The 27,757-nt window shown below is 46.7% G+C and overlaps 1 protein-coding gene across 3 annotated transcripts in view; it reads right to left on the minus strand.

The window, feature by feature from the left end:
• The window catches only part of REEP3 (receptor accessory protein 3), a 181,746-nt gene extending 164,707 nt beyond the window's left edge, over positions 1-17,039 (minus strand). The window contains exon 1 of one of the 3 annotated variants that reach the window (XM_073685399.1): positions 16,805-16,922. Coding sequence is in view for 2 of the 3 variants with exons in the window: in XM_073685400.1 (XP_073541501.1) it covers positions 16,818-16,975 (158 nt within the window). In the remaining variant the exon portion in view is untranslated. Of the gene's footprint in view, positions 1-16,804 lie in introns of all 3 variants that reach the window. The other 2 variants (XM_073685400.1, XM_073685398.1) reach the window with 2 other exon arrangements.
• Positions 17,040-27,757: the final 10,718 nt, after the last annotated feature.

Consider the following 27,757-nt stretch of genomic DNA (forward strand, 5'->3'; position numbering starts at 1 on the left):
CCACATGTGTTAATTCATAGTTTTGATGCCTTCAGTGTGAATGTACAATTTTCATAGTCATGAAAATACAGAAAAATCTTTAAATGAGAAGGTGTGTCCAAACTTTTTGTCTGTGTATATGTATGTATGTATGTATGTATGTATGTATGTATGTATGTATGTATGTATGTATATATATATATATATATATATATCACACACTGCTCAACAAAATAAAGGGAACACTTAAACAACAGAATATAACTCCAAGTAAATCAAACTTCAGTGAAATCAAACTGTCCACTTAGGAAGCAACACTGATTTACAATCAATTTCACATGCTGTTGTGCAAATGGAATAGACAATAGATGGAAATTATTGGCAATTATCAAGACACCCTCACTAAAAGGAGTGGTTCTGCAGGTGGGGACCACAGACCACATATCTGTGCCAATGCTTTCTGGCTGATGTTTTTATCACTTTTGAATGTTGGTAGTGCTTTCCACTCGTGGTAGCATGAGACGGACTCTGCAACCCACAGAAGTTGCTCAGGTAGTGCAGCTCATCCAGGATGGCACATCAATGCGAGCTGTGGCAAGAAGGTTTGCTGTGTCTGTCAGCGTAGTGTCCAGAGGCTGGAGGCGCTACCAGGAGACAGGCCAGTACACCAGGAGACGTGGAGGGGGCCGTAGGAGGGCAACAACCCAGCAGCAGGACCGCTACCTCCACCTTTGTGTAAGGAGGAACAGGAGGAGCCCTGCAAAATGACCTCCAGCAGGCCACAAATGTGCATGTGTCTGCACAAACGGTTAGAAACTGACTCCATGAGGGTGTTATGAGGGCCCGACGTCCAGAGATGGGGGTTGTGCTCACAGCCCAACACCATGCAGGATGCTTGGCATTTGCCACAGAACACCAGGATTGGCAAAGTCGCCACTGGGGCCCTGTGCTCTTAACAGGTGAAAGCAGGTTCACACTGAGCACATGTGACAGACGTGACAGAGTCTGGAGACGCCATGGAGAGTGATCTGCTGCCTGCAACATCCTTCAGCAAGACCGGTTTGGCAGTGGGTCAGTAATGGTGTGGGGTGGCATTTCTTTGGAGGGCCGCACAGCCCTCCATGTGCTCGCCAGAGGTAGCCTGACTGCCATTAGGTACCGACAGGGCCGGCTCCAGGTTTTTCTGGGCCCCGGGCGAAAGAGTCTCAGTGGGCCCCTTTAACACATACCACGATTCATGATGCAGAGATACGGCGGAGAAATATATATATAGTACAATGCAAAGATTTCACTTCTTACATTACATGAGTGATATCTATTGTAAATTCCACAATAGCTCAGAAACCGGCGAATCGCTCCATACAGAATACTGGCCCCCATATAAGGCTCCATACGGAATACTGGCCCCCATATAAGGCTCCATACGGAATACTGGCCCCCATATAAGGCTCCATACGGAATACTGGCCCCCATATAAGGCTCCATACGGAATACTGGCCCCCATATAAGGCTCCATACGGAATACTGGCCCCCATATAAGGCTCCATACGGAATACTGGCCCCCATATAAGGCTCCATACGGAATACTGGCCCCCATATAAGGCTCCAAACGGAATACTGGCCCCCATATAAGGCTCCATACAGGATACTGGTCCCCATATAAGGCTCCATACAGGATACTGGTCCCCATATAAGGCTCCATACAGGATACCGGTCCCCTTATAACGCTCCATACAGGATACTGGCCCCCCATATAATGCTGCATGCAGGCTGTTACCCCCCACATAATGCCCCATACAGGCTGCCCCCCCCCTTTATAATGCCCCATGCAGGCTGTTCCCCACCTTATAATGCCCCATGCAGGCTGTTCCCCACCTTATAATGCCCCATGCAAGCTGTTCCCCACCTTATAATGCCCCATGCAAGCTGTTCCCCACCTTATAATGCCCCATGCAGGATGTCCCCCCCCCCCCCCTTCTCTTTATACTGCCCCATGCCCTCCATACATTATAAAAAACAAAAAAAACAAATACTCACCTCCCTTCTCCTCACCTGCTACCTGCAGCCGCTGCTTTGGTCTGGACTCCAGTGACGCCGGTATCTTCCCGCTCTGCGCTCCCTGTGACGGCTCAGGGGAGGGCGAGGTGTAAAGATGTCACCGCGCCCTCTGACCTGAGACGTCACAGGGAGCGCAGAGCAGGAAGACAGCGGATCTGCGGAGGCACGAGGAGAGGTAAGTATCCGGCTGCCGGGGCCCTGAGCAAGCGGGGGAGAAGGGCGGGCGCTGGCACTGCTCTCCTCCGCCCATAGCCCGGCAGGGTGCGCGACCGCCAGTGGGCCTCCCGCCTGCTCAGGGCCCCGGCATTTGCCCGGGTGCGCTGGGTGCTGACGCCGGCCCTGGGTACCGAGATGAGATCCTCAGACCCCTTGTGAGACCATATGCTGGTGCGGTTGGCCCTGGGCTCCTCCTAATGCAGAACAATGCCAGACCTCATGTGGCTGGAGTGTGTCAACAGTTCCTGCAAGATGAAGGCATTGAAGCTATGGACTGGCCCGCCCGTTCCCCAGACCTGAATCCGATTGAGCACATCTGGGACATCATGTCTCGCTCCATCCACCAACGTCACGTTGCACCACAGACTGTCTAGGAGTTGGCGGATGCTTTAGTCCAGGTCTGGGAGGAGATCCCACAGGAGACCATCCGCAACCTCATCAGGAGCATGCCCAGGCGTTGTAGGGAGGTCATACAGGCAAATGGAGGCCACACACAATACTGAGCCTCATTTTGACTTGTTTTAAGGACATTACATCAAAGTTGGATCAGCCTGTAGTGTGTTTTTCCACTTTAATTTTGGGGGTGACTCCAAATCCAGGCCTCCACTGGTTAATAAATTTGATTTCCATTGATGATTTGTGTGTGATTTTGTTGTCAGCACATTCAACTTTGCTCAGAACAAATTATTCAATGAGAATATTTCATTCATTCACATCTAGGATGTGTTGTTTCAGTGTTCCCTTTATTTTTTTTGAGCAGTGTATGTATCAAATACTTATTTCTCACTGCAAAATGCAAATAAATTTATCTAATTTATACAATGTGATTTTCTTGATTTTTTGGGGGATATTCTATCTCTCAATGTTAAAATTAACCTACCCTTAAAATTATATAGACTGTTCATGTCTTGGTCAGTGGGCAAACTTACAAAAACGGCAAGGGATCAAATACTTGTCTCCTTCTCTGTAATTATATATATACACATCCATCCATATCCATTTTTCTACATGAGGACTTTGTTTTTTTTTTTACATAATGAGCCATAGTTTTTATTGGTACCACTGTTTAAGACTTTTAGGGGGAGAGTAGCAAAAACAGCAAATATGGCATAGTTTTTTGTTTTGTTTTTCTTAAACGGGGTTCACCACGTGGGATTAATAAATTAATAATGATTGTTACAGTACGGGTCATTACTAACATGGCAAAGCAAAATCTGTCTTTTTTTTTCACACTTTAAAAAAGTTTTTTCTTTTTAATACCCTTGTAGTACAATGCATGTTGTACTGTAAGTTGGCTGTTCCCACAATGAGCTTTTAGGTGAGTTTTTGAAGCTGCAGATTTTCTGCACCTATTATTTAAATTAGGCTACATTTTTATCATGTTTGTGACGCTGCGTTTTTTGTCTCTGGTGTGTCATGCTTTAAATAAAGCGGTTTTGATCATTTCTGGTTTTAGGCTTTTACAAAACTTTATCTACTTACATGTGGATATCATTCATATTTTATGCATTTACTATGAGGAAACACACTAAAAATGCACGTGCAGTTTTTTTTCTGGCGGAGTTTCAGCATCTAATGCACGTCAATGGGAAAATCCAGTCAGAAAACTTGACGTACTCTAAAGAGAATTAACATGTAGCTGATTTGAAACACGCACCGCAGGGCAGTTTACACGGAGTAAAATAAAATCCCACCCACTATGCAAAAACTGTAAGACACTGCATTTTTGACAAAGCAAAAAATAGGGACCAAAAGCTTATCGCAGAAACATTGCCTAAAGACTGAGGAATTTTGCTGACATGGAGGCCATTGTTAGGCCTCCAGTTGCCATACCACAACCATCTGCACCCCCCGATTACGCTGATGGGCTGACGGAGGAAGCCATCTTTGTCTGTCAAACTCTTCACATGCAGCTGTCGTTATGGACAGTGGCATGTGAGAGTTTAAGAGAGCAGGGATCACAGCTATCTCCAGTCTAATCACACTGAGGCTCAACTGTGCATAAAAGCCGGCTCTTGCTGTGGATGATGCGGGCACGCCGCCAGTGCCCGTGCCTTCTGTGTGACGGAAGGGCTTTTTCACACATAAGTGTTTCCAGTATGTGTGGTGACAGTTTCCACACGTACTGGAGACAACGACACACACAGACCCATCCAAATGAATGGGCATTCAAATGAATGGGTTGTGCACGTCAGTGAGTTTCCACGGACCGTGTGTCCATGTGCCCCACATGCTAACATGTCCGGGTTTTTTTTGCTGGGGAGAATGAGCGGCTCCAGAGCTGCGCTCAGTGAGTGACAGGACACCGCTCCGGAGCTTAGTTCTGGGCCCCGCTCGCTAGAGCCGTTCATTCTTTCCGGCTCCTCCGCGTCAGCGGTCAGAGGATTACAGCCGGGGACATCTCAGGACAGGTGAGTATAAGGATTTCATTTTATTCCTATTTTTACAGGTGGATGCTGCGTAAGCAGACTACTACTACCCTCATCATTGTCCCCTGCTGGTGCTGATCGCAGCGCCGGCAAAGAACCATGATGAGGGCAGCGTTCAGCACCGGCGCTTGGGAACAGCACTAACTGTACACTGATTCCCAGGCGCCAATACATATCACACTGATGCCATCCGTGTGGTACGTTTTGCGGACCGTGCATCCGTATAAAAGAAACAGACATGTCAGCGTGTGGAGCACAAGGACACCCGGTCCGTGAAAATACACTGACATGGACAAAGACTCATTCATTTGAATGGGTCTGCATATATCAGTGTCTCCGATACGTGTGGAAACTCACCACACGTACCGGAAATACTGGTGTGTGAAAGAGGCCTAACTGTGAGCCTGATTGCGGTAAAGCACTTGCTATCAGGACGTACAGTTACATCCATTTGTGGAAAGTGGTTAATGATTGAGTGAGCAAAAAAAACTACCAAATCCATTGGGCATAAGAATACAATTTTTTGGTGTCAAATCTGCCCTGGTGAAAAAAAAAATAAAGTGCAAATGCAATAAAAAAAAAAGCACAGAAATCAAAGGGATACTTTGGTGTTGTGTGGCTCTGATCTTACAATGCATGATGAAAAGCCCACGAAACTCAGAGCACTAAGGACACATTCCGGGAAAGGGAGTTTCTCTTACAAGAGGTTATTAAATCTCATAGCATTGAGTTATATAATTGGCTCATCCGTCTCTGCATGCCCAGGATGTGAGTACAAACAGTGACTACAGTCTTATTACAAATGAGGGAGGAGAAGAGAAGTTAAAGGACATGTCCAAGACATGACAAAGAACATTCACATGCACCAAGACTTCCTTCACTTGTAGTCATTTTATGTTATGAACTTTTACATAATAAATCTTGATGATTTAATAACTTTTGATTAAAGAAAATCACTCACCTCCATCCACTTCTCCCCCCTCATTTTAAATATATTGCAGGTGTTTAGCCCGGAGGGGCATGTTAAAAAAATAATAGGTTAGGGTCCCATCAAAGAAGGTGCATCTTGTCGCAGCTGATTGGCTCTCGTGAATTTACCCAATTTATGCGCCAAGTACCTTCATAAGATATTGCATGTAAATATGCTACATGTTGCACTTCACACATCAATTAACTTGATTGACAGGCACCATATGCGTATGAAGCTGGTAGTTGGGGTTAGAAGATCTACGGTCAATCCACACATTGCGATCTGTACACAGACGTGTGAAATGAACATGTGAATTTGCACTACCACAATGGCTCCTTTGGACTTCATATTCAAGAGAATTCATGAAGGCTACGATTTTCTCAGATTTGTAGGCGATTTAACAGTAACAACCTGTGAATGACTCCATGTAACATCAGCGGTACACAGAAGACAGTGCCATATTATCCTTCCTCCCGGACTATTCGATTATAGATGAAGGGAATTTGACACTTGTATAAGCCTTTGTTACTAGTTGACCCCAAATAGAAATATCAGATGTAAAGTACAACAAACAAGTCTGAACGGAGAAGCACTGCAGTCAGCGAGGGCAAAGCTGAGCAGGTTTGTGCTTGCAAAATACCAGACCGTTACGGAATAAACATTACATAATTCAGGTGAGCTGAAGCAGAGAAAGTTTCCAGCAAAAACAAACAAGAGTGATAAGAAGAGCCGTCATTTATTTCCTGAGGAACTTAAGATGAGTCTATTCCGTGAAATCAGCCATATAGAGTCCCTATTCCTACATTGTAGTCACAGCAGAGCTTCTCCCCCTTCAGGCACCCTAGTCACAGCAGAGCTTCTCCCCCTTCAGGCACCCTAGTCACAGCAGAGCTTCTCCCCCTTCAGGCACCCTAGTCACAGCAGAGCTTCTCCCCCTTCAGGCACCCTAGTCACAGCAGAGCTTCTCCCCCTTCAGGCACCCTAGTCACAGCAGAGCTTCTCCCCCTTCAGGCACCCTAGTCACAGCAGAGCTTCTCCCCCTTCAGGCACCCTAGTCACAGCAGAGCTTCTCCCCCTTCAGGCACCCTAGTCACAGCAGAGCTTCTCCCCCTTCAGGCACCCTAGTCACAGCAGAGCTTCTCCCCCTTCAGGCACCCTAGTCACAGCAGAGCTTCTCCCCCTTCAGGCACCCTAGTCACAGCAGAGCTTCTCCCCCTTCAGGCACCCTAGTCACAGCAGAGCTTCTCCCCCTTCAGGCACCCTAGTCACAGCAGAGCTTCTTCCCCTTCAGGCACCCTAGTCACAGCAGAGCTTCTCCCCCTTCAGGCACCCTAGTCACAGCAGAGCTTCTCCCCCTTCAGGCACCCTAGTCACAGCAGAGCTTCTCCCCCTTCAGGCACCCTAGTCACAGCAGAGCTTCTCCCCCTTCAGGCACCCTAGTCACAGCAGAGCTTCTCCCCCTTCAGGCACCCTAGTCACAGCAGAGCTTCTCCCCCTTCAGGCACCCTAGTCACAGCAGAGCTTCTCCCCCTTCAGGCACCCTAGTCACAGCAGAGCTTCTCCCCCTTCAGGCACCCTAGTCACAGCAGAGCTTCTCCCCCTTCAGGCACCCTAGTCACAGCAGAGCTTCTCCCCCTTCAGGCACCCTAGTCACAGCAGAGCTTCTCCCCCTTCAGGCACCCTAGTCACAGCAGAGCTTCTTCCCCTTCAGGCACCCTAGTCACAGCAGAGCTTCTCCCCCTTCAGGCACCCTAGTCACAGCAGAGCTTCTCCCCCTTCAGGCACCCTAGTCACAGCAGAGCTTCTCCCCCTTCAGGCACCCTAGTCACAGCAGAGCTTCTCCCCCTTCAGGCACCCTAGTCACAGCAGAGCTTCTTCCCCTTCAGGCACCCTAGTCACAGCAGAGCTTCTCCCCCTTCAGGCACCCTAGTCACAGCAGAGCTTCTCCCCCTTCAGGCACCCTAGTCACAGCAGAGCTTCTCCCCCTTCAGGCACCCTAGTCACAGCAGAGCTTCTCCCCCTTCAGGCACCCTAGTCACAGCAGAGCTTCTCCCCCTTCAGGCACCCTAGTCACAGCAGAGCTTCTCCCCCTTCAGGCACCCTAGTCACAGCAGAGCTTCTCCCCCTTCAGGCACCCTAGTCACAGCAGAGCTTCTCCCCCTTCAGGCACCCTAGTCACAGCAGAGCTTCTCCCCCTTCAGGCACCCTAGTCACAGCAGAGCTTCTCCCCCTTCAGGCACCCTAGTCACAGCAGAGCTTCTCCCCCTTCAGGCACCCTAGTCACAGCAGAGCTTCTCCCCCTTCAGGCACCCTAGTCACAGCAGAGCTTCTTCCCCTTCAGGCACCCTAGTCACAGCAGAGCTTCTCCCCCTTCAGGCACCCTAGTCACAGCAGAGCTTCTCCCCCTTCAGGCACCCTAGTCACAGCAGAGCTTCTCCCCCTTCAGGCACCCTAGTCACAGCAGAGCTTCTCCCCCTTCAGGCACCCTAGTCACAGCAGAGCTTCTCCCCCTTCAGGCACCCTAGTCACAGCAGAGCTTCTCCCCCTTCAGGCACCCTAGTCACAGCAGAGCTTCTCCCCCTTCAGGCACCCTAGTCACAGCAGAGCTTCTCCCCCTTCAGGCACCCTAGTCACAGCAGAGCTTCTCCCCCTTCAGGCACCCTAGTCACAGCAAAGCAGTGCCAGTCTCATCCATAGTACACACAGCAGTGACCCATTCCTCTCTCCCCGATAGTCATACTTTTTAAATAAAATATTGTGACTTACATTTACAGATGCGGTCTATTAGTCACATTTTCACGCAGTTGGAAGATGCTCTAAATTTATCAGTTAGGCTTTTATTTTATTTTTTAAATCCCCAAATCCACGTTTCCTTTTCTAGACACTTTTGATTAGTGTCCAGTGAGGTGCAAACATCTGCATTTCTAGGCAAATAAATAATAAAATTATCTAAAACTTATTTGCACCAAAAAGAAGGGGCAACAATATCAAATGTGAGCCAGTGTCTATATTTTAGTTGTCTCCTGTCACATACAACAGATTATGTTCTGTGAATTCAGCCAGAAAACACTGTCATTTAACAAGTTAACAGCCTTCTCTTGAAATACGTTCCCCAGACAATAAGGTTTTTGAAATTTGAGCTTTTAACATCAGAGCCTTGGAAGAGTCTAGTGAAGACCAAGAGAAGTAAATCAAAAAGGAGGGGTTCACGAGGAGTTTGATGCTGTAAAGTCATCGGATTTAGGATTTTTTTTTTTGTTAACGCTAAAGTCTTTTAAAGCACACACTGGGAAGTTTTACATTATGCATCATATAGAGGTGTGAGAATGGACAAGATAGAAGATGGACACATTTATGTAGAAGGTAGGAGCTAGACACAGAGCTTCTCCCGCCTATCTAGAGAAGATTCTATGAGGAGCAGACACCATCTCCTATCTCAGTAATGGGAAAGTCTGTCTTTACCGAGTACAGATTTTACCTAAGAAGTGAGGATTTTGATAATGACTGATCAATTTTGGCAGAGAAAGGGGCAGATTTCTCTGATAAGATATATTACAAAGCTGCTTATTTTCATGTGAACTATTGATTTATGAAATAAAAATTAAAACAACGGTTATGCTTCAAGGGTCAGTGCAAACGACATATTTGCTGGAAATTTAATTGTGGAAAATTAAGTTGTCTTATTCATCTGAAACAACTGTATTCAGATAAACGGAACTGATTTTCCAGCCACAGAAATTCCTGCAAATTTTTTATTTATTTTTTTTAACTTCACACAAAGCGTTCCACAAGTGTCCGGACTGGCTGTAGGCCGCCAGACCTAAACGCAACAGCTTCATAAATGCCTATGAGGTTACTGAATTTGGGTCAGGAGACCCGCAGCTAGCCCGTACACTGCAGTCCATGCCCAGACCATAAAATAAGGATGTGAGAAACCAGCATGAAGGCTCCATCACATGTGCCGAATCAGTAAATGAGCAGTCACAAAAAAACATTTATTTATGATTTTTGGTCCATGTAAAAAATATAATTGATCTGACAACAAAATGTAAATATTCTTGTTCATTGCTGATAGCAAACGGGATGTACTGCCCACAACAAGCATATTGTATAGACGATCACTGTCGGCACCCAAACTTGGTACGTGTCAACCAGGGACGGACATATCATTGGTGCAACCAATCGCACAGGGGCCCAGGGAATAAGGGGCCACATCTACCTCCTAAGCAGGTGGAGTTGTGCATTCTGATGAGCTATTGGGCAGCAAAAGGGGCAAGTACAGAGCAGTCTTGCTCTTTTGTGTGCGCCAGTGGTGTGAACCGTTCATAAATGAGGTCTTATCGACATGTATATAGCTGATCTGCACACATTTATGGGCAGAGTAAATTAACTTTGAGCTGTCCTGTGTGTGTACTTGAGGAATAACACTTTCTTGCCATTATATGATTTGTATGTTGCACGTTTCCCTCTGCAACAAAAGCCTCAGCAGTTTATTTCTCTTTAGCTTCTCCAACCAACTCTCTTCATAGACTTTTATAGGCAGCAGTAATGTGATGCCTTACAGAATGAAGGCAGATCTGTAGACAGATTAGAGCAATCTGTGCAGGTAAAGAAGACAAGAGACTTTTATCTTCATTTCATCTACCTGGACTTGACAGCCTAATACATACATGCGAGGCTATGGAGTTCTGGTCAGGAGACCCGCAGCCAACCTGTGAATCACGAACTATGACACACAGATGTGTTAATGTGGTCTATGGTTTATGATCTGTTTTACTTCCCACTGGTATATTTTCTGCAATAATATCTATTCAAGTAAATACCCAGTAATTAAAACAGCCTAGAACGTGACTAAGGCTTCAGGCAGAAGTTGTAATTTTTCACATAAGCAAAGAACAGTCAAAGTTTCATCAGTATCAGTGATTTTCACATGTGAATAAATTGCAGAGCTCATCTCATTCATTGCAATGTTAATCACGGACAGCATACGGACTGCACACTGATGCCATCTGTGTGCTGTATGTGATTTTCTCGGAACCCATATGGGAAATTTTGATCAGCGACTCCGATCGTAAAAACTGAAGTGGCGTGATTTTTTTTGCAGACACATGGGACGCTAAAAAAAAAAAAAAAAAAAAAAAAAAAAAAAAAAAAAAAAAAAAAACAAAAACACAGACATGTGAACAGCCCCATATACTATAATGGGTGAAAATCACAAAATAGAACATGTACGAGAATTCATGGACGTTTGATTCAGGTCTACAGCAAACATTGCAGAAAACCAGGATGGAGAAGGCATTTGTATACATGAGTTCAACTCACAAAGCATTAACCTAAACGGATTACGACTCAAATGGTAATTTAAAAAAAAAAAAAAAAAAACAGATCTTGGAAAATTTTTATGGATTGAAACACAATTAGGTATATTAAAAAGTTTCAAAACCTATTATACAAACATCATGCTTTATTTAAATGGATGTCTACAAAACTTAAAATGGAAGCTCTCATAAGATAATTATGGTACCTATTGTTTAAAAATAAGATTGAAATCAATAAAAAGCATATACTCACCTGTCCGGAGATGTCCTCCGCTGTAATTCTCTGACTGCTGACGCCGGGGAGAATGAGCCACTCCAGCGAGCAGGTCTCAAAGCGGAGCTCAAGAGCAGTGTTCAGTCACTCACTGAGCGCAGCTCCGGGGCTCGCTTGCCGGAGAGGCTCATTCTCCCTGGCTCCTCGGCATCAGCGGTCAGAGGATTACAGCGGGGGACATCTCTGGATAGGTGAGTATATGGATTTTATTAATTTTAATCTTATTTTTACACAGGGACACTGCGGGAGCAGACACTACTACTCTCATCATTGTCCCTGCTGGTGCTGATTGCAGCGCCAGCAGGGAACCATGATGAGGGCAGTGTTCAGCACCTGGCACTTGGGAACAGCACTAACTGTACACGGATTCCCAGGCGCCGGTCCATGTCACACTGATGACACATGGATGTCATCCGTATGTGTTCAGTGTCTCTTTTGCGGACCATGCATCCGCAAAAAAAAAAGGACAAGTCAGCGTCTGGAGCACACGGACACTCGGTCCGTGGAAACACACTGACGTGCGCAGATCCATAGATTTGAATAGGTCTGTGTGTGTGTCTGTGTCTCCGGTACGTGTGGAAACTGTAACCACACGTACTGGAGACATGGACGTGTGAAAGAGCCCTAAGGCGAAGTTTACACTACTGTATAAAAATATCATATAGTTTTACCAAAATAACTCGGGACAATTTTATTTCTCACTGATCATCCATATGCAATCCGCTTTTTTTTTTTCCCCCCTCTTCTACAGCTGCAGTTAATAATTTACAAGATCATTTACAGTTTCCTATAGTAAAGAAATAGCAAGTATATGTAAAAGAAAAATAAAATGGATGCTATGCTATGGCTTTGAGTCTCATCCGACACATGGATGAGACTCAAGAAAGCCGCCAAGCACTTGATTAAGCCATTACTGAGCGGTTATCGCTTTAATAATGTTACTGCTCAGTAATGGCTTCATAAAGTTAGCAGCAGTGCTGGATTAGTGCAAAGAGCAAGATCTCTCCATGCCAGGATCCCAACCCCTGGAAGCGCCCTTTCGGGTAATATCAGGACTGCTTAACGGTTTGTTACCAGATTATCTTTAGACAAGTCGCCTATGTGGTGCTGCCCACTGTTTAAATAGAAAGGGCAGCGCCAGATTGCCAATTGGTGCTCTTTAACTACCATTACTGATAGACTAGTAGTAGTCTGAAAATGACATCATTTACTGATGATGGCAGCCACCCCCATCATACCCTAAATAAGTTACATGGCAGAAAGACTCCATAACTTATATTTGCAGGAACGCCCATTTATGAACTGAACAACAGAGCTGGCACTTCCGTTGTTCGGAAGTTCACAGTACTCTTCCCAAAAATATCAGTGATCTATTCTTGAGCTGGTAACCACTAGCACCATCCAAACTATTTCACCCCTAGTTTTCACTAGATGTCAACTTTTAACACCCAGCAGCAAAGGCTCGATGTCACAACACGCACCTGCTCGTGTCAGCAACAAAGCGACAGGACAGCAGAGCAATATTGGCCAGTTTTGCTACATATAAAACCGGGGGTGAATGAACTCTGCAATATTTATCATCACAGGAGGAGACATGGCAAGATAACAATGGGACTGAATGTGTAGGAGGGCGGATGGATAACTGACTGATCTCAGTACTTAACAAGGTCAAAGCCTATAGATTACATAAGGGATAAAAAAAAGAAGAACATTTGGTCACTGAGTTTGTGACCTCAGAAGGATCCTTTAAGGTTATGTGCAGCCACTCAGTTTTTCAAGAGGAAGACGATTCTGTGTTATTTTCCCCTTAAGAGCCTTTTAGGGGTTTTTTTGCTTTGTTTTTTATTCTATTCAACAATAAAGAAATTGCAAGTGTGGTTTTTTTTTTTTTTTTTAAACCAAAAAAATCGTAGGCAAAACACTTAAAGATTCCCGGGCGTCTTTTTAGCCTTCCCTTTGCCTCCTCTTAAAAAGTATAAAATGTCTTCAGGGCAAAAGCCATCTGAAGAAAGGTCGCTCACTTATTTTAATCGCTTTGGAAACCTGAAGTGGTTAAATGACACTCAAAAGCCTGAACATATAAATGAACAGCAAGTTGTTTTTACAAAGAAATACCCATGTTCACGCCTTTGAGCATTTTCTGGCGGCTTTCGGAGTGGACCCACCTGAAAAAGACATCGCATGCACAGATATTTTTTTTTTTGACTATTAAACTACTATATAGGTTATTGCCAGGGAATAAATAGACAATTCTATGTGTATCATAGCTGAGCAAACCCCAGGAGTTTAGTAGCTACTGGTCCACAACTTTCGGGTTCTTCTCTATAGATGTTTATGGGAAGTTCAATTTTTTTTAAACTTTTTTTTTTCTGATGTTATGAAATCTTATATACCAAAATAAATGCTGGATGAGGGCAGCTGCAAATATTTGGACATCAGCACAATGGATACAGATTGCAGGAGGCCAGTGGTCCGATTTTAAATAGTTTGTTGAATATGTCCCTCAAATGCTAATTAAGGCCCCCTTCACACGTCCATATAATACCGGTACCAGTGTCCTCAGCGGTTTTGTTCCGTGTGCCATCCGTTTTTTTCCGGTATGGCAATTCCAAAGCATCATCTATACATTGCAATGTTAAACACGTACAGCACATGGATGCCATCCGTATGCTCTATGTGTTTTACATGGACCCATAGATTTGTATTGGCCTTTGTCATCCATGCTGCTGGTAAAATGCAGACATGTTTCCATGTGTTTTGCATTGATACACAGTCTGTGAAAAACACGGAGATGTGATCAGCAGCATAGATTATAATGGGTACACGTGGTATCCGTGAGAAAAAGGGACACTACACAAAGTGCAACATGGATGTCTGAATGAGGCCTAAAATAAACAATATACACTGCAATTTAGTCTGTGGCACTTTGTTCCCATAGATGTCAGTGGGTTGTTCACGCATTAAGTCCATTGTAATAAAGTTTTGTGGCAATTTTTACATTACTAATTACTTGATCTTTCAAGCACAAGTTTTGCAATGCAAAAAAAGCATTTAAAAAAAAATGTTAGAAAAACATTTATAAAACTCTCCCCAGAAAAAAAGCATGAAAAACACAATAAGAACCATGTCACGTTTTTTAAAAAGTAATTTTTTCAAGCATTTTAAAATGCCAGAAAATAAGGCAACAAATGAGCCCTATCGTAGGCTTATGTAGTGATCATTCTGACTCCTCTCAGAAGAACGTCACCTTATCAACAGCGGTTATTTCAATCAAGCCACCACCCAACAAGTCATTCTACATAACCGTAAAATGGGTCACACAATCTTTGTACCTGATGCCAGTCTAAAACAAAACAAGTTAAAAAAGTGAAAGTCCAGGAAGTTGAGAAAGATCATAGATGAGAAACTAAGGTCGGGTTCAGACGGCTGTACGAGAACTCAGGCCAGTTACTGTCACAAATTGTGGAGATCATTGGCTCCGTGTCCTCATCCGCATCTTGGACAAGTGCAGGAGCTGCCTGCCATTTACATGCACTAGTCGGGAACATAAACTGGACCATAATAAAGTATGCAGCGTTTTTTTCCATGTAGATCATTGATCCGCTTGGAGAATCAGCCTTGTGCACTGGCACATTGGCTATAACAGGTGTGTACCCTCTCCATGGGTAATAGGCTTGAATGAATGAGCCCCAAACGGCTGCAGCTGAAAGATCATGGACTCCATTACTGCTGATCTAATGTCCCAACCATAAACGAATGTCCTAAGATTTTCTGAACGTAGAGAAGCCATTTATCAGGTGCATAAAAGGTTAAATAAAGAACAGAGAAGACATTGCACAAAGGATCAGATACAGACGTTTACACCTACACTCATCGGTATATACAATGTGTTAAGCTTCAAATCAAACTTTAGAAAAAAAAAATTAAGATGTAAAAAAATTTAACAACTTAGCAAAGCAGGATTCAACTTGTAGAAATAGCTTTCCCTACATGCGGCAGCAGGCCCAGCTCACAGCTACGTCCGCCACGGCCCGCGTGGGAAACAGAAACCACCATCATATATGACACCTTCATCACCGCAAGGCAAAATCAAAGCACAGTGATGGAAGCCAACTTATGACTCATTAAGATGTAATTGCTCCATGCTGGGAGTTGTAGTTTGACAATAGCAAAGTGATGACTAAGAACATAATGCCACACACATATACCATCATGTTACCTCCACATCAAACTGAGATCACTGCAAGAAAGCCAACACCAACCACAACCGGAGACACAGAGGAAAAAAAAAACTTCAACTTCCATGACTTTTACCAAGCGAAGCTGCCGACATTTATACGTGTGAGCAAACGTAGCTGTCACCTTATGGCCTCATCCAGACGTCAGGGACTGGTAGGTAAAACACAGACCGCCGTTCATCAGGGGTTTGGATCAGAGTGTCATCAGTATTTGGTCAGTGTTTACCATCAGTGTTTCATCAGCAAATTTTAACTAATAAAAGGAAAGAAAAAAAAAACACACCTGCAGATCATCTACTACCCACGATAACATTAATCACAGGCGGCACACGGACTGTACCCGGCTGCCAGCGATTCTCACAGACCCATATTGGATCAGAAATGGACATTGCTGTGAACACACGATCTGCCCCATAGACTATAAGGTGTGCATAAATACCTATGATTGACCCAGTATATAAATGGCTCTCCTCAATGCAATATTAGACCTAGAAAGAACAGGAGTGACAAATCCCAGAAGTTCCATCAGTTTAATACAGGAAAATTATAAAAGGCATCAACCACTGAGGACACAAATTGCAATATGGTTCCACCAGTGGAAACCACAGACAGCACAGTACATGACCCATGGGCGTCTGAGTGCGGCCTGTATAGGAATTCATTTGCTATTGGCGACATCACACAGAAATTTTCACCATCATCATCCAACATAATAACTTTTTCGTTATGAGCGATTACAGGGGCCGGTGTGGACAACAGTGGGCAATCCAACAATTATCGCCATTTGTTACTCTGCCAGGTAAGTAGCCATGTTACCTGCGTAGCGTACAGTCCCCGCGTAGCGCACAGCCCCCGCGTAGCGTATAGTGCCCCCGCGTAGCGTATAGTGCCCCCGCGTAGCGTATAGTGCCCCCGCGTAGCGTATAGTGCCCCCGCGTATAGGCTCCTGTTCACACCTGCAACAATATTCCATGAAATCAGATGGAAAAATAAAGTAGCTAAAATGACAATGTAAGTCATGTCCAAAGGGCGCAACCTTACTGCCGGTGTATAAGGGGTCGGCCATTCTGCAATCTGTCATGGGAGAGGAAAACTAAAAACGGAAGGACGGACAGAGGACTGCAGAAAGGCAAAAACCAAGGAATTAGCACCCATCCTAACCACAGGTACAGTATGGAGAGTGTCAGGGCAGCAGGACCACCATGGTAGGATGGAGAGATAGAGATAATAGATAGATGTAGATAATACATAGATATGATAGAGATCGGTAATCTATAGAGAACAGAACGCTCCGTGCACGTCCGCTCATCAGGATGACTTACACCACGGCCTTACAGATGATCCACGACACCATCTTGCTGGCACCGCCCGGGATCCGCTCTTTGCGCAGGCTGCGCCCCCTCCCCCGTGCACTGCAGGCTCCCGGTGCTCTCCGCGCTTGCTCGGTGTACAGCCGCCGCTGTTATGGCCGTACGGTCCCGTGCACCTATCATACGTCACCCCTCCCGAATTCTCCGGCTTCAAAAAAAGGAGGAGTACAAAAAAAAAAAAAAAAAAGGGAACCGGATAAACCCCGCCCCTCTGCGCCCTTCTCTGCTTCCTGATTGGCTGTTGGAGGCATTCCTGGCCCGCTGCCCGCACAGTGAGGAGGAGACGAGCGCTGAGTGATCGGACCTGGGAGCTGCCAGGATGTAGGGAGCTGGGGGACTACAACTCCCAGCATGCCCCAGGTAGCACTAGTCACTTATATCTATGATGAGAATAGGCTGTGATCTCTTCTGTAATGGCCGGTCACATGGCAATGCAGGAATGTAATGCTAGTTAGGACTCGTACCAGTATTTTGGGGCTGTCTGTCACTTTTGGAGATTTTCCTTTTCACGTCTTAGTTTTAAACAGATGCAACAAGGAATGTAAAAAGCTAACACCAAAAATGGTTCCAGCACAGTGGAAAAAAACTGCTTTTTTACAGATGAGAAATAAAGGGACACATGAGATCAACCTTAGACCAGTTCACACGTTCAGTATTTGGTCAGTATTTTATATCAGTATTTTTAAACCAAAATCAGGAAAAGTATAATAGAAACACGTCACCTCTTCTGTATTTATCACCCTCTCCTGGTTTAGGCTTACAAATACTGATGTAAAACACTGACTAAATACTGAACGTGTGAACGTGGCCTTACTCATATAGCACAATCATATTCTACAGCGATTGTCATTTTATGTCCCTGGATCTCATACACACAGCGGGCAGCTTGGTTTTAGGCTTTGTTCACATGCGCAGTTTTAATCGGGTTGTAAAGATCCAACATTTAAAAAAAAGGTCAGTTTTTACTAGAGGCGTCTCAGCAGGTCTGGAGATCTGGGCATGTGCAGTGCTAAGAAAACAGATCCGTTAACAGATGACTGTCCATTATCATCCAGTCTCCTTAGACTTTAATGCTTAATGTATACGGCTCCGTCTGCCATCCGTTATCTTACAGAGTAAAAAAGAACAAGGAACTGAGGCAAGCGGTGGGCAAGTCCTGTAACAGAATGCTTTATTTCCGTTTTTATGCATCACAAAAGAATCAAAGAATGGAAATAAAGACTGGACATGTGAACAGAGCCTTAAAGGGACCAGTTCTGTTCATCAGTGGGGAGGCTGGCAGTTTATTTCAAATAGTGATATAGCCCCCATATCCATGACAGTGTGTGTATTGACAGAAAAGGGGGCTAGTGTAGCTTTTGAAATGTGCATTCGGCCAGCCCCCTGCACATAATGCACTGGTCTTATGCAGGCACATGAAACTCCTGTGTGAAACCTAAATAACAAGTGGTACTGCTGGGTCTGCAGTAAAAGCAGCCCTGGCAGTACCATCAGGGCACATTTCAACAATAGAGTATATTACTGAGTTGCGGACACAAAGACATAAAAAACTAGACTGCAATTTGCCAAAATGTACGTGAGTAAACCAAAATCCTCCCGGGAAAGCGTCTTGTGGACAGATGAGACCAATATAGAGCGTTTTGGTAAAGTACATTCTAGTTACGGAATGAGGCCTACAAATAAAAGAACACAATACCTACAGTCAAATATGGTGGAGGTTCAAAGATGTTTTGGGGTTGTTTTGCTGCCTCTGGCACAAGGTGCCTTGACTGTGTGCAAGGCATAATGAAATCTGAAGATTACCAAAGGATTTTGGGTTGCAATGTAGTGACCAGGGTCAGAAAGCTGGGTTTGCATCCTAGGTCATGGGTCTTCCAGCAGGACAATGACCACAAACAATACTTCAAGAAGAACCCAGAAATGAATGGAAACAAAGTGCTGGAGAGTTCTGAAGTCGCCATCAATGAGTCCAGATCTAAATCCCATTGAACACCTGTGGAGAGATCTTAATATTGCTGTTGGGAGAAGGCACCTGCAAATATGAGAGATCTGGAGCAATTTGCAAAAGTAGAGTGGTTCAAAATTCCAGTAGAAACGTGTAAAAAGCTTGTTGATGGTTAGGGTATGTGCACACGATGCAGAAATGCTCAGGATTTTTTCCTGAGCATTTCTGCATCTCCCTGGCAGGAAAAAACGCATGCGGATTGTACATGTTTCCTGCCAGGGACATGCGGAAATGAAGCGTTCTTCACTTTCATTTCCGCATGCGGGTTGACAAGCGCTTCCCAAGCGATTTTAGCATTACTTGGAAAGTGCTTGTCAACTTCACACTATATAAATCCATGCAACCGGCATGGATTTATATAGTGTGTGAATGTCAAAAAATAAAAAATAAATATATACTTTACCCTCTGATGGCCCCCGGTGTCCTGCTTCGCTCGGTCCCGGCTACCGGCAGTGAAGACTGAAGGACCTGCCGACGTCAGCGTCACGTGACCCGTCACATGACTCTGACGTCAGCGAAGGTCCTTCTTCATTCAACCGCGAAGTGCGGGGAACCAAGCAGGAGCGCTGCGCCTGCCGTCAGAAGGTAAGTATATATATATTTTTTGTTTTATTCTTTTTTTTTTAATGGTACCTGGGTCTGGATGAGAGTCCTCTCATCCACACCCGGGTACCATCCGCACATTAGACCGCATGAAAAGCGCATCAACATATACAGTGATGCGGATTTCATGCGGTCTAATGCAAGTCAATGGCGCCAAAAAAGCAGCGTTTCCGCAAAATTAATTGACATGCTGTGGATTTTTGAGCGCAGCGTTTACGCTTCGGAAAAATCCGCATCATGGGCACAGCACATGCGGATTTCAATTGGGGAACATTGCTGCCCTTCTACCATGCGTTTTTCATGCGTTTCCGCGGCGTTTACGCAACTGCAAAAATGCAGCGGAAACGCATTAAAAACGCATCGTGAGAACTCAGCCTTAAAGGAAGCGATTAATTGCAGTTATTTATTCCAAAGGGAGTGCAACCAAGTATTAAGTTGAGGGCGCCAACAATTTTGTTCATCCCATTTTTGGAGTTTTGTGTGTAATGATGTTCAATTTGCTTTTTTTCTCTGTTTTTTTGTGTTGTTTCAATACACACAAAGGAAATATACAAGTGTATAACAAAACATGTGTAATTGCAATAATTTTCTGGGAGAAATACTTCATTTTCTGCAAACAATTTCAAGGGTGCCAACACTTTCGGACATGACTGTATATACTTCCCTAATCTCACTATCTCTGGTTGTGCAGGGGTAATGTTACTGTTAAGTTCACTTTAAACCAGATACTCTATGAATATGTTTTTTTGGAGCAAGGAATAAACAGAATACACAGCCACTTATGTATTGATGAGGGCACAGTTTATAGATTTGTAAAAAAAAAAATACAAGTCTGTGACTTTATATTTCCTTCTACAGCTATTAGAAGAAGGCTGAGTCCAAACAGCTGATAGTTCTGTGGCTCATGGTAAATATGAATACTTTCTCCTGCAATCAGTCCCTACTTCTCTCTATGGTCACACAGCTGTTGATTCTCTCATGAAAGAGAATTGGGCAGATTATGTTAATGACACTCGGCTCAAACTCTGTCAGAGTCTGAGCCGAGTGTCATGTTAGTGTGATCTGCTTCTCTCTCCTGAGAAAATGGAGAACTTATGCTTCATCTTCGCCATTGTCTCTGCTAGCTTCCCTAAATCACAGTTGGACAACCCTCATTGACATTAGATTATCCTGCTAACAATAATCTAACGTACAACATCAGGTTAATTGGCAAGATACAACCACACATTGTAGACAGCATTATTTGTTGAAGAATTAGCAACTTATTTTACTAGTCTCCAAGAAAACACACAGTCAACTGAGACGAGCGTTCATGCCACATGGGTGTGATATTGGCTTGTTACCTCCCCCAATTATAATGATCATGCACACCCAATTTTTGTAGTGTGCGGCCATCAGTATGTGGTCATTGTTATGTATCAGTAGTTGTAGCGGAGGAGTAGAACTGCTCAGTCTTCACTGCTCACATTTGCTTTTACTCTCAGGACCACACACATTTTGTGATCCCCACATGTTTTGTATCCCAGTAATTTATAGTCCTGAGAGTAAGCGCCTGTCTAGAGCACACACATGTACAACCTGCGGTCACTTTCTGCATGCCTTTTGATGATGCTTTTTTTGTACAGACCTTGACGGGAGGAACAATTTTAACAGTCATATTGTGCAATGTCTCTTTATGTATGGACACTATTAGATAGGAAACTTCTCAGGGGAACTGTGCCCCGAACAAACAGACATCCAGAATGGCAGCAAAAATCATGTTGAGTTGTTATTACACAAAACAGGAAAATATGTTTACACCTACTGTATACTTATGTATTTGTTCTGGTTGCTATAGTGTATCAGCAGCACAAAAATCTCATCTGTACTGGGATCCATGCTGAGATTTATCAAATGCACCAGCTATGGGGCCAAAAGTAGATTTTATTCCTTCGTTAAATGAATAAGGAAAGATATTATTTAAAAAAAAATTGTTGAAATGAAGTCCTTAGAGAAAGGTTAACTTTTTATCATAAAATTACTAAGCTACATTTAGATGACTACGAAGGAGGCCACAATAGACTAATGCAGCCTGAACCCGCCAACATCAGTGGGGCAGATGACCATTTAATATTTTGAATGGTAACTTACATTAAACCAAAAGGTGATAGCATGCATTGGTTTACATACATGACGCCGTCCTGGGGTTCCCTCAGAGTCCCTGAAAGAATGTGACTCAGACGTGTCCCCAACATTGAGATGAACGTGGCAACTTTGCACTCTATTTGTGGTAATTTCTGGCAGTGTTCGTTTTCTCAGACAGGCACAATAACATACTGTAGTATATAACTGCATATGTTGGCTGCAGTTATCCAGTCATGTGGCACCCTACTGGCATCATGCCTTTAGGTCGCTGTAGAATAAATTGCTGAATGCATTCGTCTTATCCATTTTATGGACACATATTATGCATGTGATTGGGGGGGCAGCTACTGCACCCATTTACCCTCATTGCTGACAAGTGAACAAAGCTATACACGGAGCAGGTTACATCTCCAATTTACGGATAGGACTGGCTTTATTTTTACAACAGCTGTCATAATTAAATCAGCTTTTTGGCAGGATTACGGCATTTGTAACTTAAAGGGGCTGTCCAGTAAAAACAAGTTATCACATATCCACAAGTCCTGCACTGATTAGCTGAACTGGGAACTTAATCTCCGTATGAATGGAGCAGCAGCGTGCATGCTTTGTCACTTCGGTAAACAGCATGCCTCCTCAGAACCTCCCTAGGCTGAGTTTGATTCTTGCAGCACTTCTGCATCTGTATGAGGTATCCATTTAGCCTTAGGGGGCATGGCCAGTCTTTGCAGGAATTTAACCCTGCTGTTTCCTGCAGAGATTAGGTTCCCTGGCCTATCCCGTGCCAGCCGGACGTATATTAGGCAGCTCCTCATCTGAATGTTGGTTCCTATCCCGTGCCAGCAGGACCTATATTAGGCAGCTCCTCGCCTGAATGTTGGTTCCTATCCTGTTAGCACCTGTTTATGTATTCCTTCATTTTCCGCTTCCCATTACTGACCCAGCTTGTTTACTCTTCCTGACTGACCTCTCGGCTCCTGACCTCGTCTATGTTTACTGATCCTATGCTGCATGCCCAGACCTCGGACCCTCTGACTTTGCCTCTGTCGTGCCCTCCTGTACCTCGTACCCGCACCTCTGACCCTCTGGTCAGATGCTGAAGACCCGGGGACTGCCCTGGAGTAATACCTAGTGACTTCTGCCAGCAAAGCCTATCCTCACCATCAAAGGCTCTAGTGATTAGCTGGTAGTCACTTAGTTACACCCCCTCAGGGTAAGCACAGCCCATGGCGCAGTGGGTCCACATCCACCAGTGTTACATGCTTGAGCACTGCTTCATTCATTCCCTATGGGGCTGCCGAGTGCTGCACTCAACTTTTTCCAGCAGCCCCATATAGAATGATTGGTGCGGCGATCAGCATCTGATCTGCCACTCCATTTTGTAAATGGATAAAAGTGCCCAGTTGGGTATAAGAATTCCCCCATTTGCCAACTGATGCAGGTCCTAGCGGTTGAACTCTCACTGATTAACAAGTCATTACCTATCCTATACTAATATTGCAGGATTGGACTGGCCTGGCGGGATAGCGGAAAAATTCCTGGTGGGCCCCGATGAGAGAGTGAGAGAATTGGTAGCGGGGGCCCTTTGAAAGTGCAGGCCCTTTAAAAGCGCAGCCGAAGCAAATATAACGTCGCGTGTGGCGCACATACTATTCAGTGGTGACAGCGGGTGACGCGCATGCTCATGCTCATGACAAGAGGACGTGTTCTCGGTGGGCGGTGACGCACCGCACTCTGCTTTCCCGCTGGTGGCTGGCAGTGGTGTGGTGTCAGGTGACACGCCAACGCCGCTCTTTGCTCTCTCTGCTCCCTGGCCGGCTTCTGATACGCCGCGCTCTGCTCTCCAGTCCCGGCTGCTGCTCCCTTGGAATTGGCCTTGTAACATCGGCTCCCATCCGGGTATGTAACACCGGCACCGCTCACCGCCCTCTTCTCTCCTGCTCTCTTGGCCTTTTAATGCCGGCTCCTGGGCGGAGTATGTGGTGACCTGCACTCTGCTCTCTCACCGTCACCCTGGAAACAAGGCTGCAGGCTTACAGCTCTCCCTGATTCAACTTCAAGTCAAGTGCAATATCCACGTTTTTCTGGGTGAGTGTTCCCAGCATTGGCCATCATGCATATATGGGTGGGCAGGCTGGACACATAGGGCCTAGGATGGATACATGGGGGTGTGTGGGGGCAGGCTGGACACATGGGGCCTAGGATGGATACATGTGGGTGAGGGGGGGCAGACTGGACACATGGGGACCTGGATGGATACATGGAGGTGAGGGGAGGCAGGCTGGATACATGGGGCTGAGGATGGATACATGGGGGTGAGTGGGGGCAGGCTGGACACATTGGGGTCTAGGATGGATACATGGAGGTGAGGGGAGGCAGGCTGGACACATGGGGCCTAGGATGGATACATGGGGGTGAGGGGAGGCAGGCTGGACACATGGGGCCTAGGATGGATACATGGGGGTGAGAGGGGGCAGGCTGGACACATGGGACCTAGGATGGATACATGGAGGTGAGGGGAAGCAGGCTGGACACATGGGGCCTAGGATGGATACATGGGGGTAAGGGGAGGCAGGCTGGACACATGGGGCCTAGGATGAATACATGGGGGTGAGTGGGGGCATGCTGGACACATGGGGCCTAGGATGGATACATGTGGGTGAGGGGGGCAGGCTGGACACATGGGGCCTAGGATGGATACATGTGGGTGAGGGGGGGCAGGCTGGACACATGGGGCCTAGGATGGATACATGGGGGTGAGTGGGGGTAGGCTGGACACATGGGGTCTAGGATGGATACCTGGGGGTGAGTGGGGGCAGGCTGGACACATGGGGCCTAGGATGGATACATGGAGGTGAGGGGGGGCAGGTTGGACACATGGGGACCTGGATGGACACATGGGGGTGAGGGGGGAAGGCTGGACACATGGGGCCTAGGATGGATACATGGGGGTGAGGGGGGGCAAGCTGGACACATGGGGCCAAGGATGGCTACATGGAGGTGAGGGGGGGCAGGCTGGACACATGGGGACCTGGATGGATACATGTGGGTAAGAGGGGGGCAGGCTGGACACATGGGGCCTAGGATGGATACATGGAGGTGAGGGGGGGCAGGCTGGACACATGGGGACCTGGATGGATACATGGGGGTGAGTGGGGGCAGGCTGGACACATGGGGACCTGGATGGATACATGGGGGTGAGTGGGGGCAGGCTGGACACGTGGGGACCTGGATGGATACATGGGGGTAGGGGAGGGCAGGTTGGACACATAGGGACCTGGATGGACACATGGGGGTGAGTGGGGGCAGGCTGGACACATGGGAACCTGGATGGATACATTGGAGTGACGGGGGGCAGACTGGACACATGGGACCTGGATGGATACATGGGGGTGAGGTGGGGCAGGCTGGACACATGGAGGCCAGGATGGATATATGGGGGGGCAGGCTGGATACACGTGGACCAGGATAAATATATGGAGGGGCCAGGCTGGAAATATGGGGGCCAGAAGAGATATATGGGGGGTGGGTGGCAGGACGTATATATGCAGGGGGGGTGAGGATGGATATATGGGGGGCCAGGCTGGAAAAGGGACTTAATTACTGTTTGGGGGCCAGATTGAGGAACTTTATTAGTTTATGGTGGCGAGTGGGGAACATTATTACTTTAGAGTCCAATTAGGGACATTATTACTTCTGTAATATAATTTACTTTTTAGGAAACTGTTTTCCCTGGCAGGGGACAAAAGGGGGGTCCTGTTACTGTCCAGGGCGGCACTATGTCGCTTTATTTCTTCAACTGGTGTAGTGTAGAAGTCCATGGAAAAGTTGGAATGTGCTATAAAAGAGATCAGTTATTGATAACTGTGTGTTATTTTCTGCAGAGATGATTCCTGGCTGGAAGAAGTGATGGCGGACTGTGCCAGATGAGGAAGAAAAGCGAAGATGAAGAACTTCACCTAGATACATCACTGGTGGGTGTTACGGATCCGGGTGGTGGAACCTCTGTGCTGCGGTGCAAGGAGGGACCAGAGGGGCGTAACTAGGTATCAACTCGGACCGACCAAGGCCGTACGGCGGCTCAATCGATTTCGTGACCAGGGAAGGACCGAGCAGAGGGACCAGGTGCTACTCTGGGGACCGACCTTGTATGAGAGCAGGTGACTCCCACGGGTCAGAAGGCAGAGACTGACCGGTACAGTAGATGAGCATGGCAGGCAGGCTGACGAGAGATCCGGGCAGACGGACTGGCAGACACGGCAGGAAACTAGCAGGAGCCTCTAGGTAGACTGTCAGGTATACACGGCAGGTGCAGGCAGGAGCCTCTAGGTAGGCTGTCTGGTGGTCACGGCAAGTGACAGGCAGGAGCCTCTGGGTAGGCTGTCAGGTGGTCACGGCAAGTGGCGGGCAGGAGCCTCTAGGTAGGCTGTCAGGTATATGTAGCACCCTGAGGATTCGGCTGCTACAGGGGTATTACACCTCAAGCCAGAGGTGTGATATTCCACTCCCGGGTAAGGATGGAGTGTGGAACTGAGCTCAGTAGGCTGCATGCACTACATACATCCCATTTCCGGGGGACAGATCAACGGTACTCCCACCAGTTTATGTGCAGGTACGATAGAGTCTGTCCCTGGCTGGAGTGGGAGGGGGGTGGAACATCCCAGTAGTGTAGGGGCAGATAGGGGGAGCAGTCTGGGTAAGGCTAGGAGCTCATTGGGTGCTGGTCACCTGAGCTCACACATAGAGGGAGTATATAAGGTGGGAACCATCTTAGATCAGGGTCAGACAGGCAGACAGCTACCAGTCAGTCTGTTGTAGAGGGTCAAGCAGTCCTGAAAGAGAGAGAGGAGAAGAAAAGGACCCAGAGGGGAAGAAGAGGGAACCCCAAGAGCCCAAATACAAGCAACAGGGTGAAGGGTTGGCACAAGGGTACCGGATCCCAAGCTGGTGGAGGGCACTAATCCTCAGCCAGAGACCGGAGGTTGTGGGCAGGATCTGCCACAACCCCCCACTATATCCACTGCGAAGGCACACCAAGTATAGGGTCAGGGAACCCAGAGGCAAGGGTTTTACCAACAAGAGGCCCGAGGGAGCCGGACATAAGTGGATCCCTGGTGGGGAAGGCCAGAGAAAAGGAACGTCAGAAAGGGAGCTCAGGATCACGCTCCAGAATTACCTGGGGGTTGGCCGAGTCCAGGACCTGGTGGACGCAGCACGGCTCGGGCGGTCACTCAAGGCCGGAGTGACCAGCACAACAGCAGTAAGTAAAAACCCTGAACTGCACAGCCCGACTCTGAGTCTGATTACCATCCTCACTGCACCACCACAACCACCACCCTCTACAACTGACCCCCTGAGGCTATACCCCTCCCGTTGGGGGTTATACTATCAGAAGCTGCACACACACCATCAGCCTCAGCGGACCCTGCTGCAGCGGCGGCCGTATTGACCGCAAATCAACGGGTGGCGTAGTCGACACTAAAGAACATCCAGCAACATCTGTAGGACTGCCACACACTGAGCTTGACACCCTGGGCACGGACCGGGTCACCGCCACTCGGAGACTACAACCCCCATCTGATCCGGCTCCGGGTATCCCCTAAACAACACTGGCCCAGGGGGCGCGTCAACTTTGGCGTAGTCGGCAGGATTACGTGCCCGCAACAACCGGGTACTGCGTGCCTGAAGAAAAGTTCATCGTTACCTCAAAAAGAAGTCTCCCGCCGGTTCCGGAGGGTCCCCGCCAACGGACCCCATCACAGGTCGTTTCCCGCCGGTTGTCCGCCATTTGCAGCTTTTTCCTGCCATCCATGGAGTTTCCCGCCACTGGGAGACGATTCCCGCCATTTCCAAAGATTTCCCGCCTTGGAAGAGCGGACGCCATTATGGGCGTGCCAGAGGGTGGCAAAAGGCCACCTCCCATCGTGGGCCAGGTCGAAGAATGGCGCCAAAAGCGGAAACCGCGCCCACCAACAGAGACTGTGATGCTGGAAGTGTCCATCAGCGTGAGAGAACTGCCCCTGGAACTGACAATCACAAAGTTGCCCCGGGACCACCCTCAATGTGGGCGGAGACAGAAGAAAAGAACGAAGATGGGTGCAGCCTGGAGGAGTCTGGAGAGAGCGCACCCGGAGACAAGGAGTCTGGAGAGAGCGCACCCAGAGACAAGAAGTCTG

This window comes from Phyllobates terribilis, unplaced genomic scaffold, assembly GCF_046119375.1.
Source record: "Phyllobates terribilis strain yellow unplaced genomic scaffold, ASM4611937v1 Scaffold_5__5_contigs__length_657084704, whole genome shotgun sequence".
NCBI classification, from domain to species: domain Eukaryota; kingdom Metazoa; phylum Chordata; class Amphibia; order Anura; family Dendrobatidae; genus Phyllobates; species Phyllobates terribilis.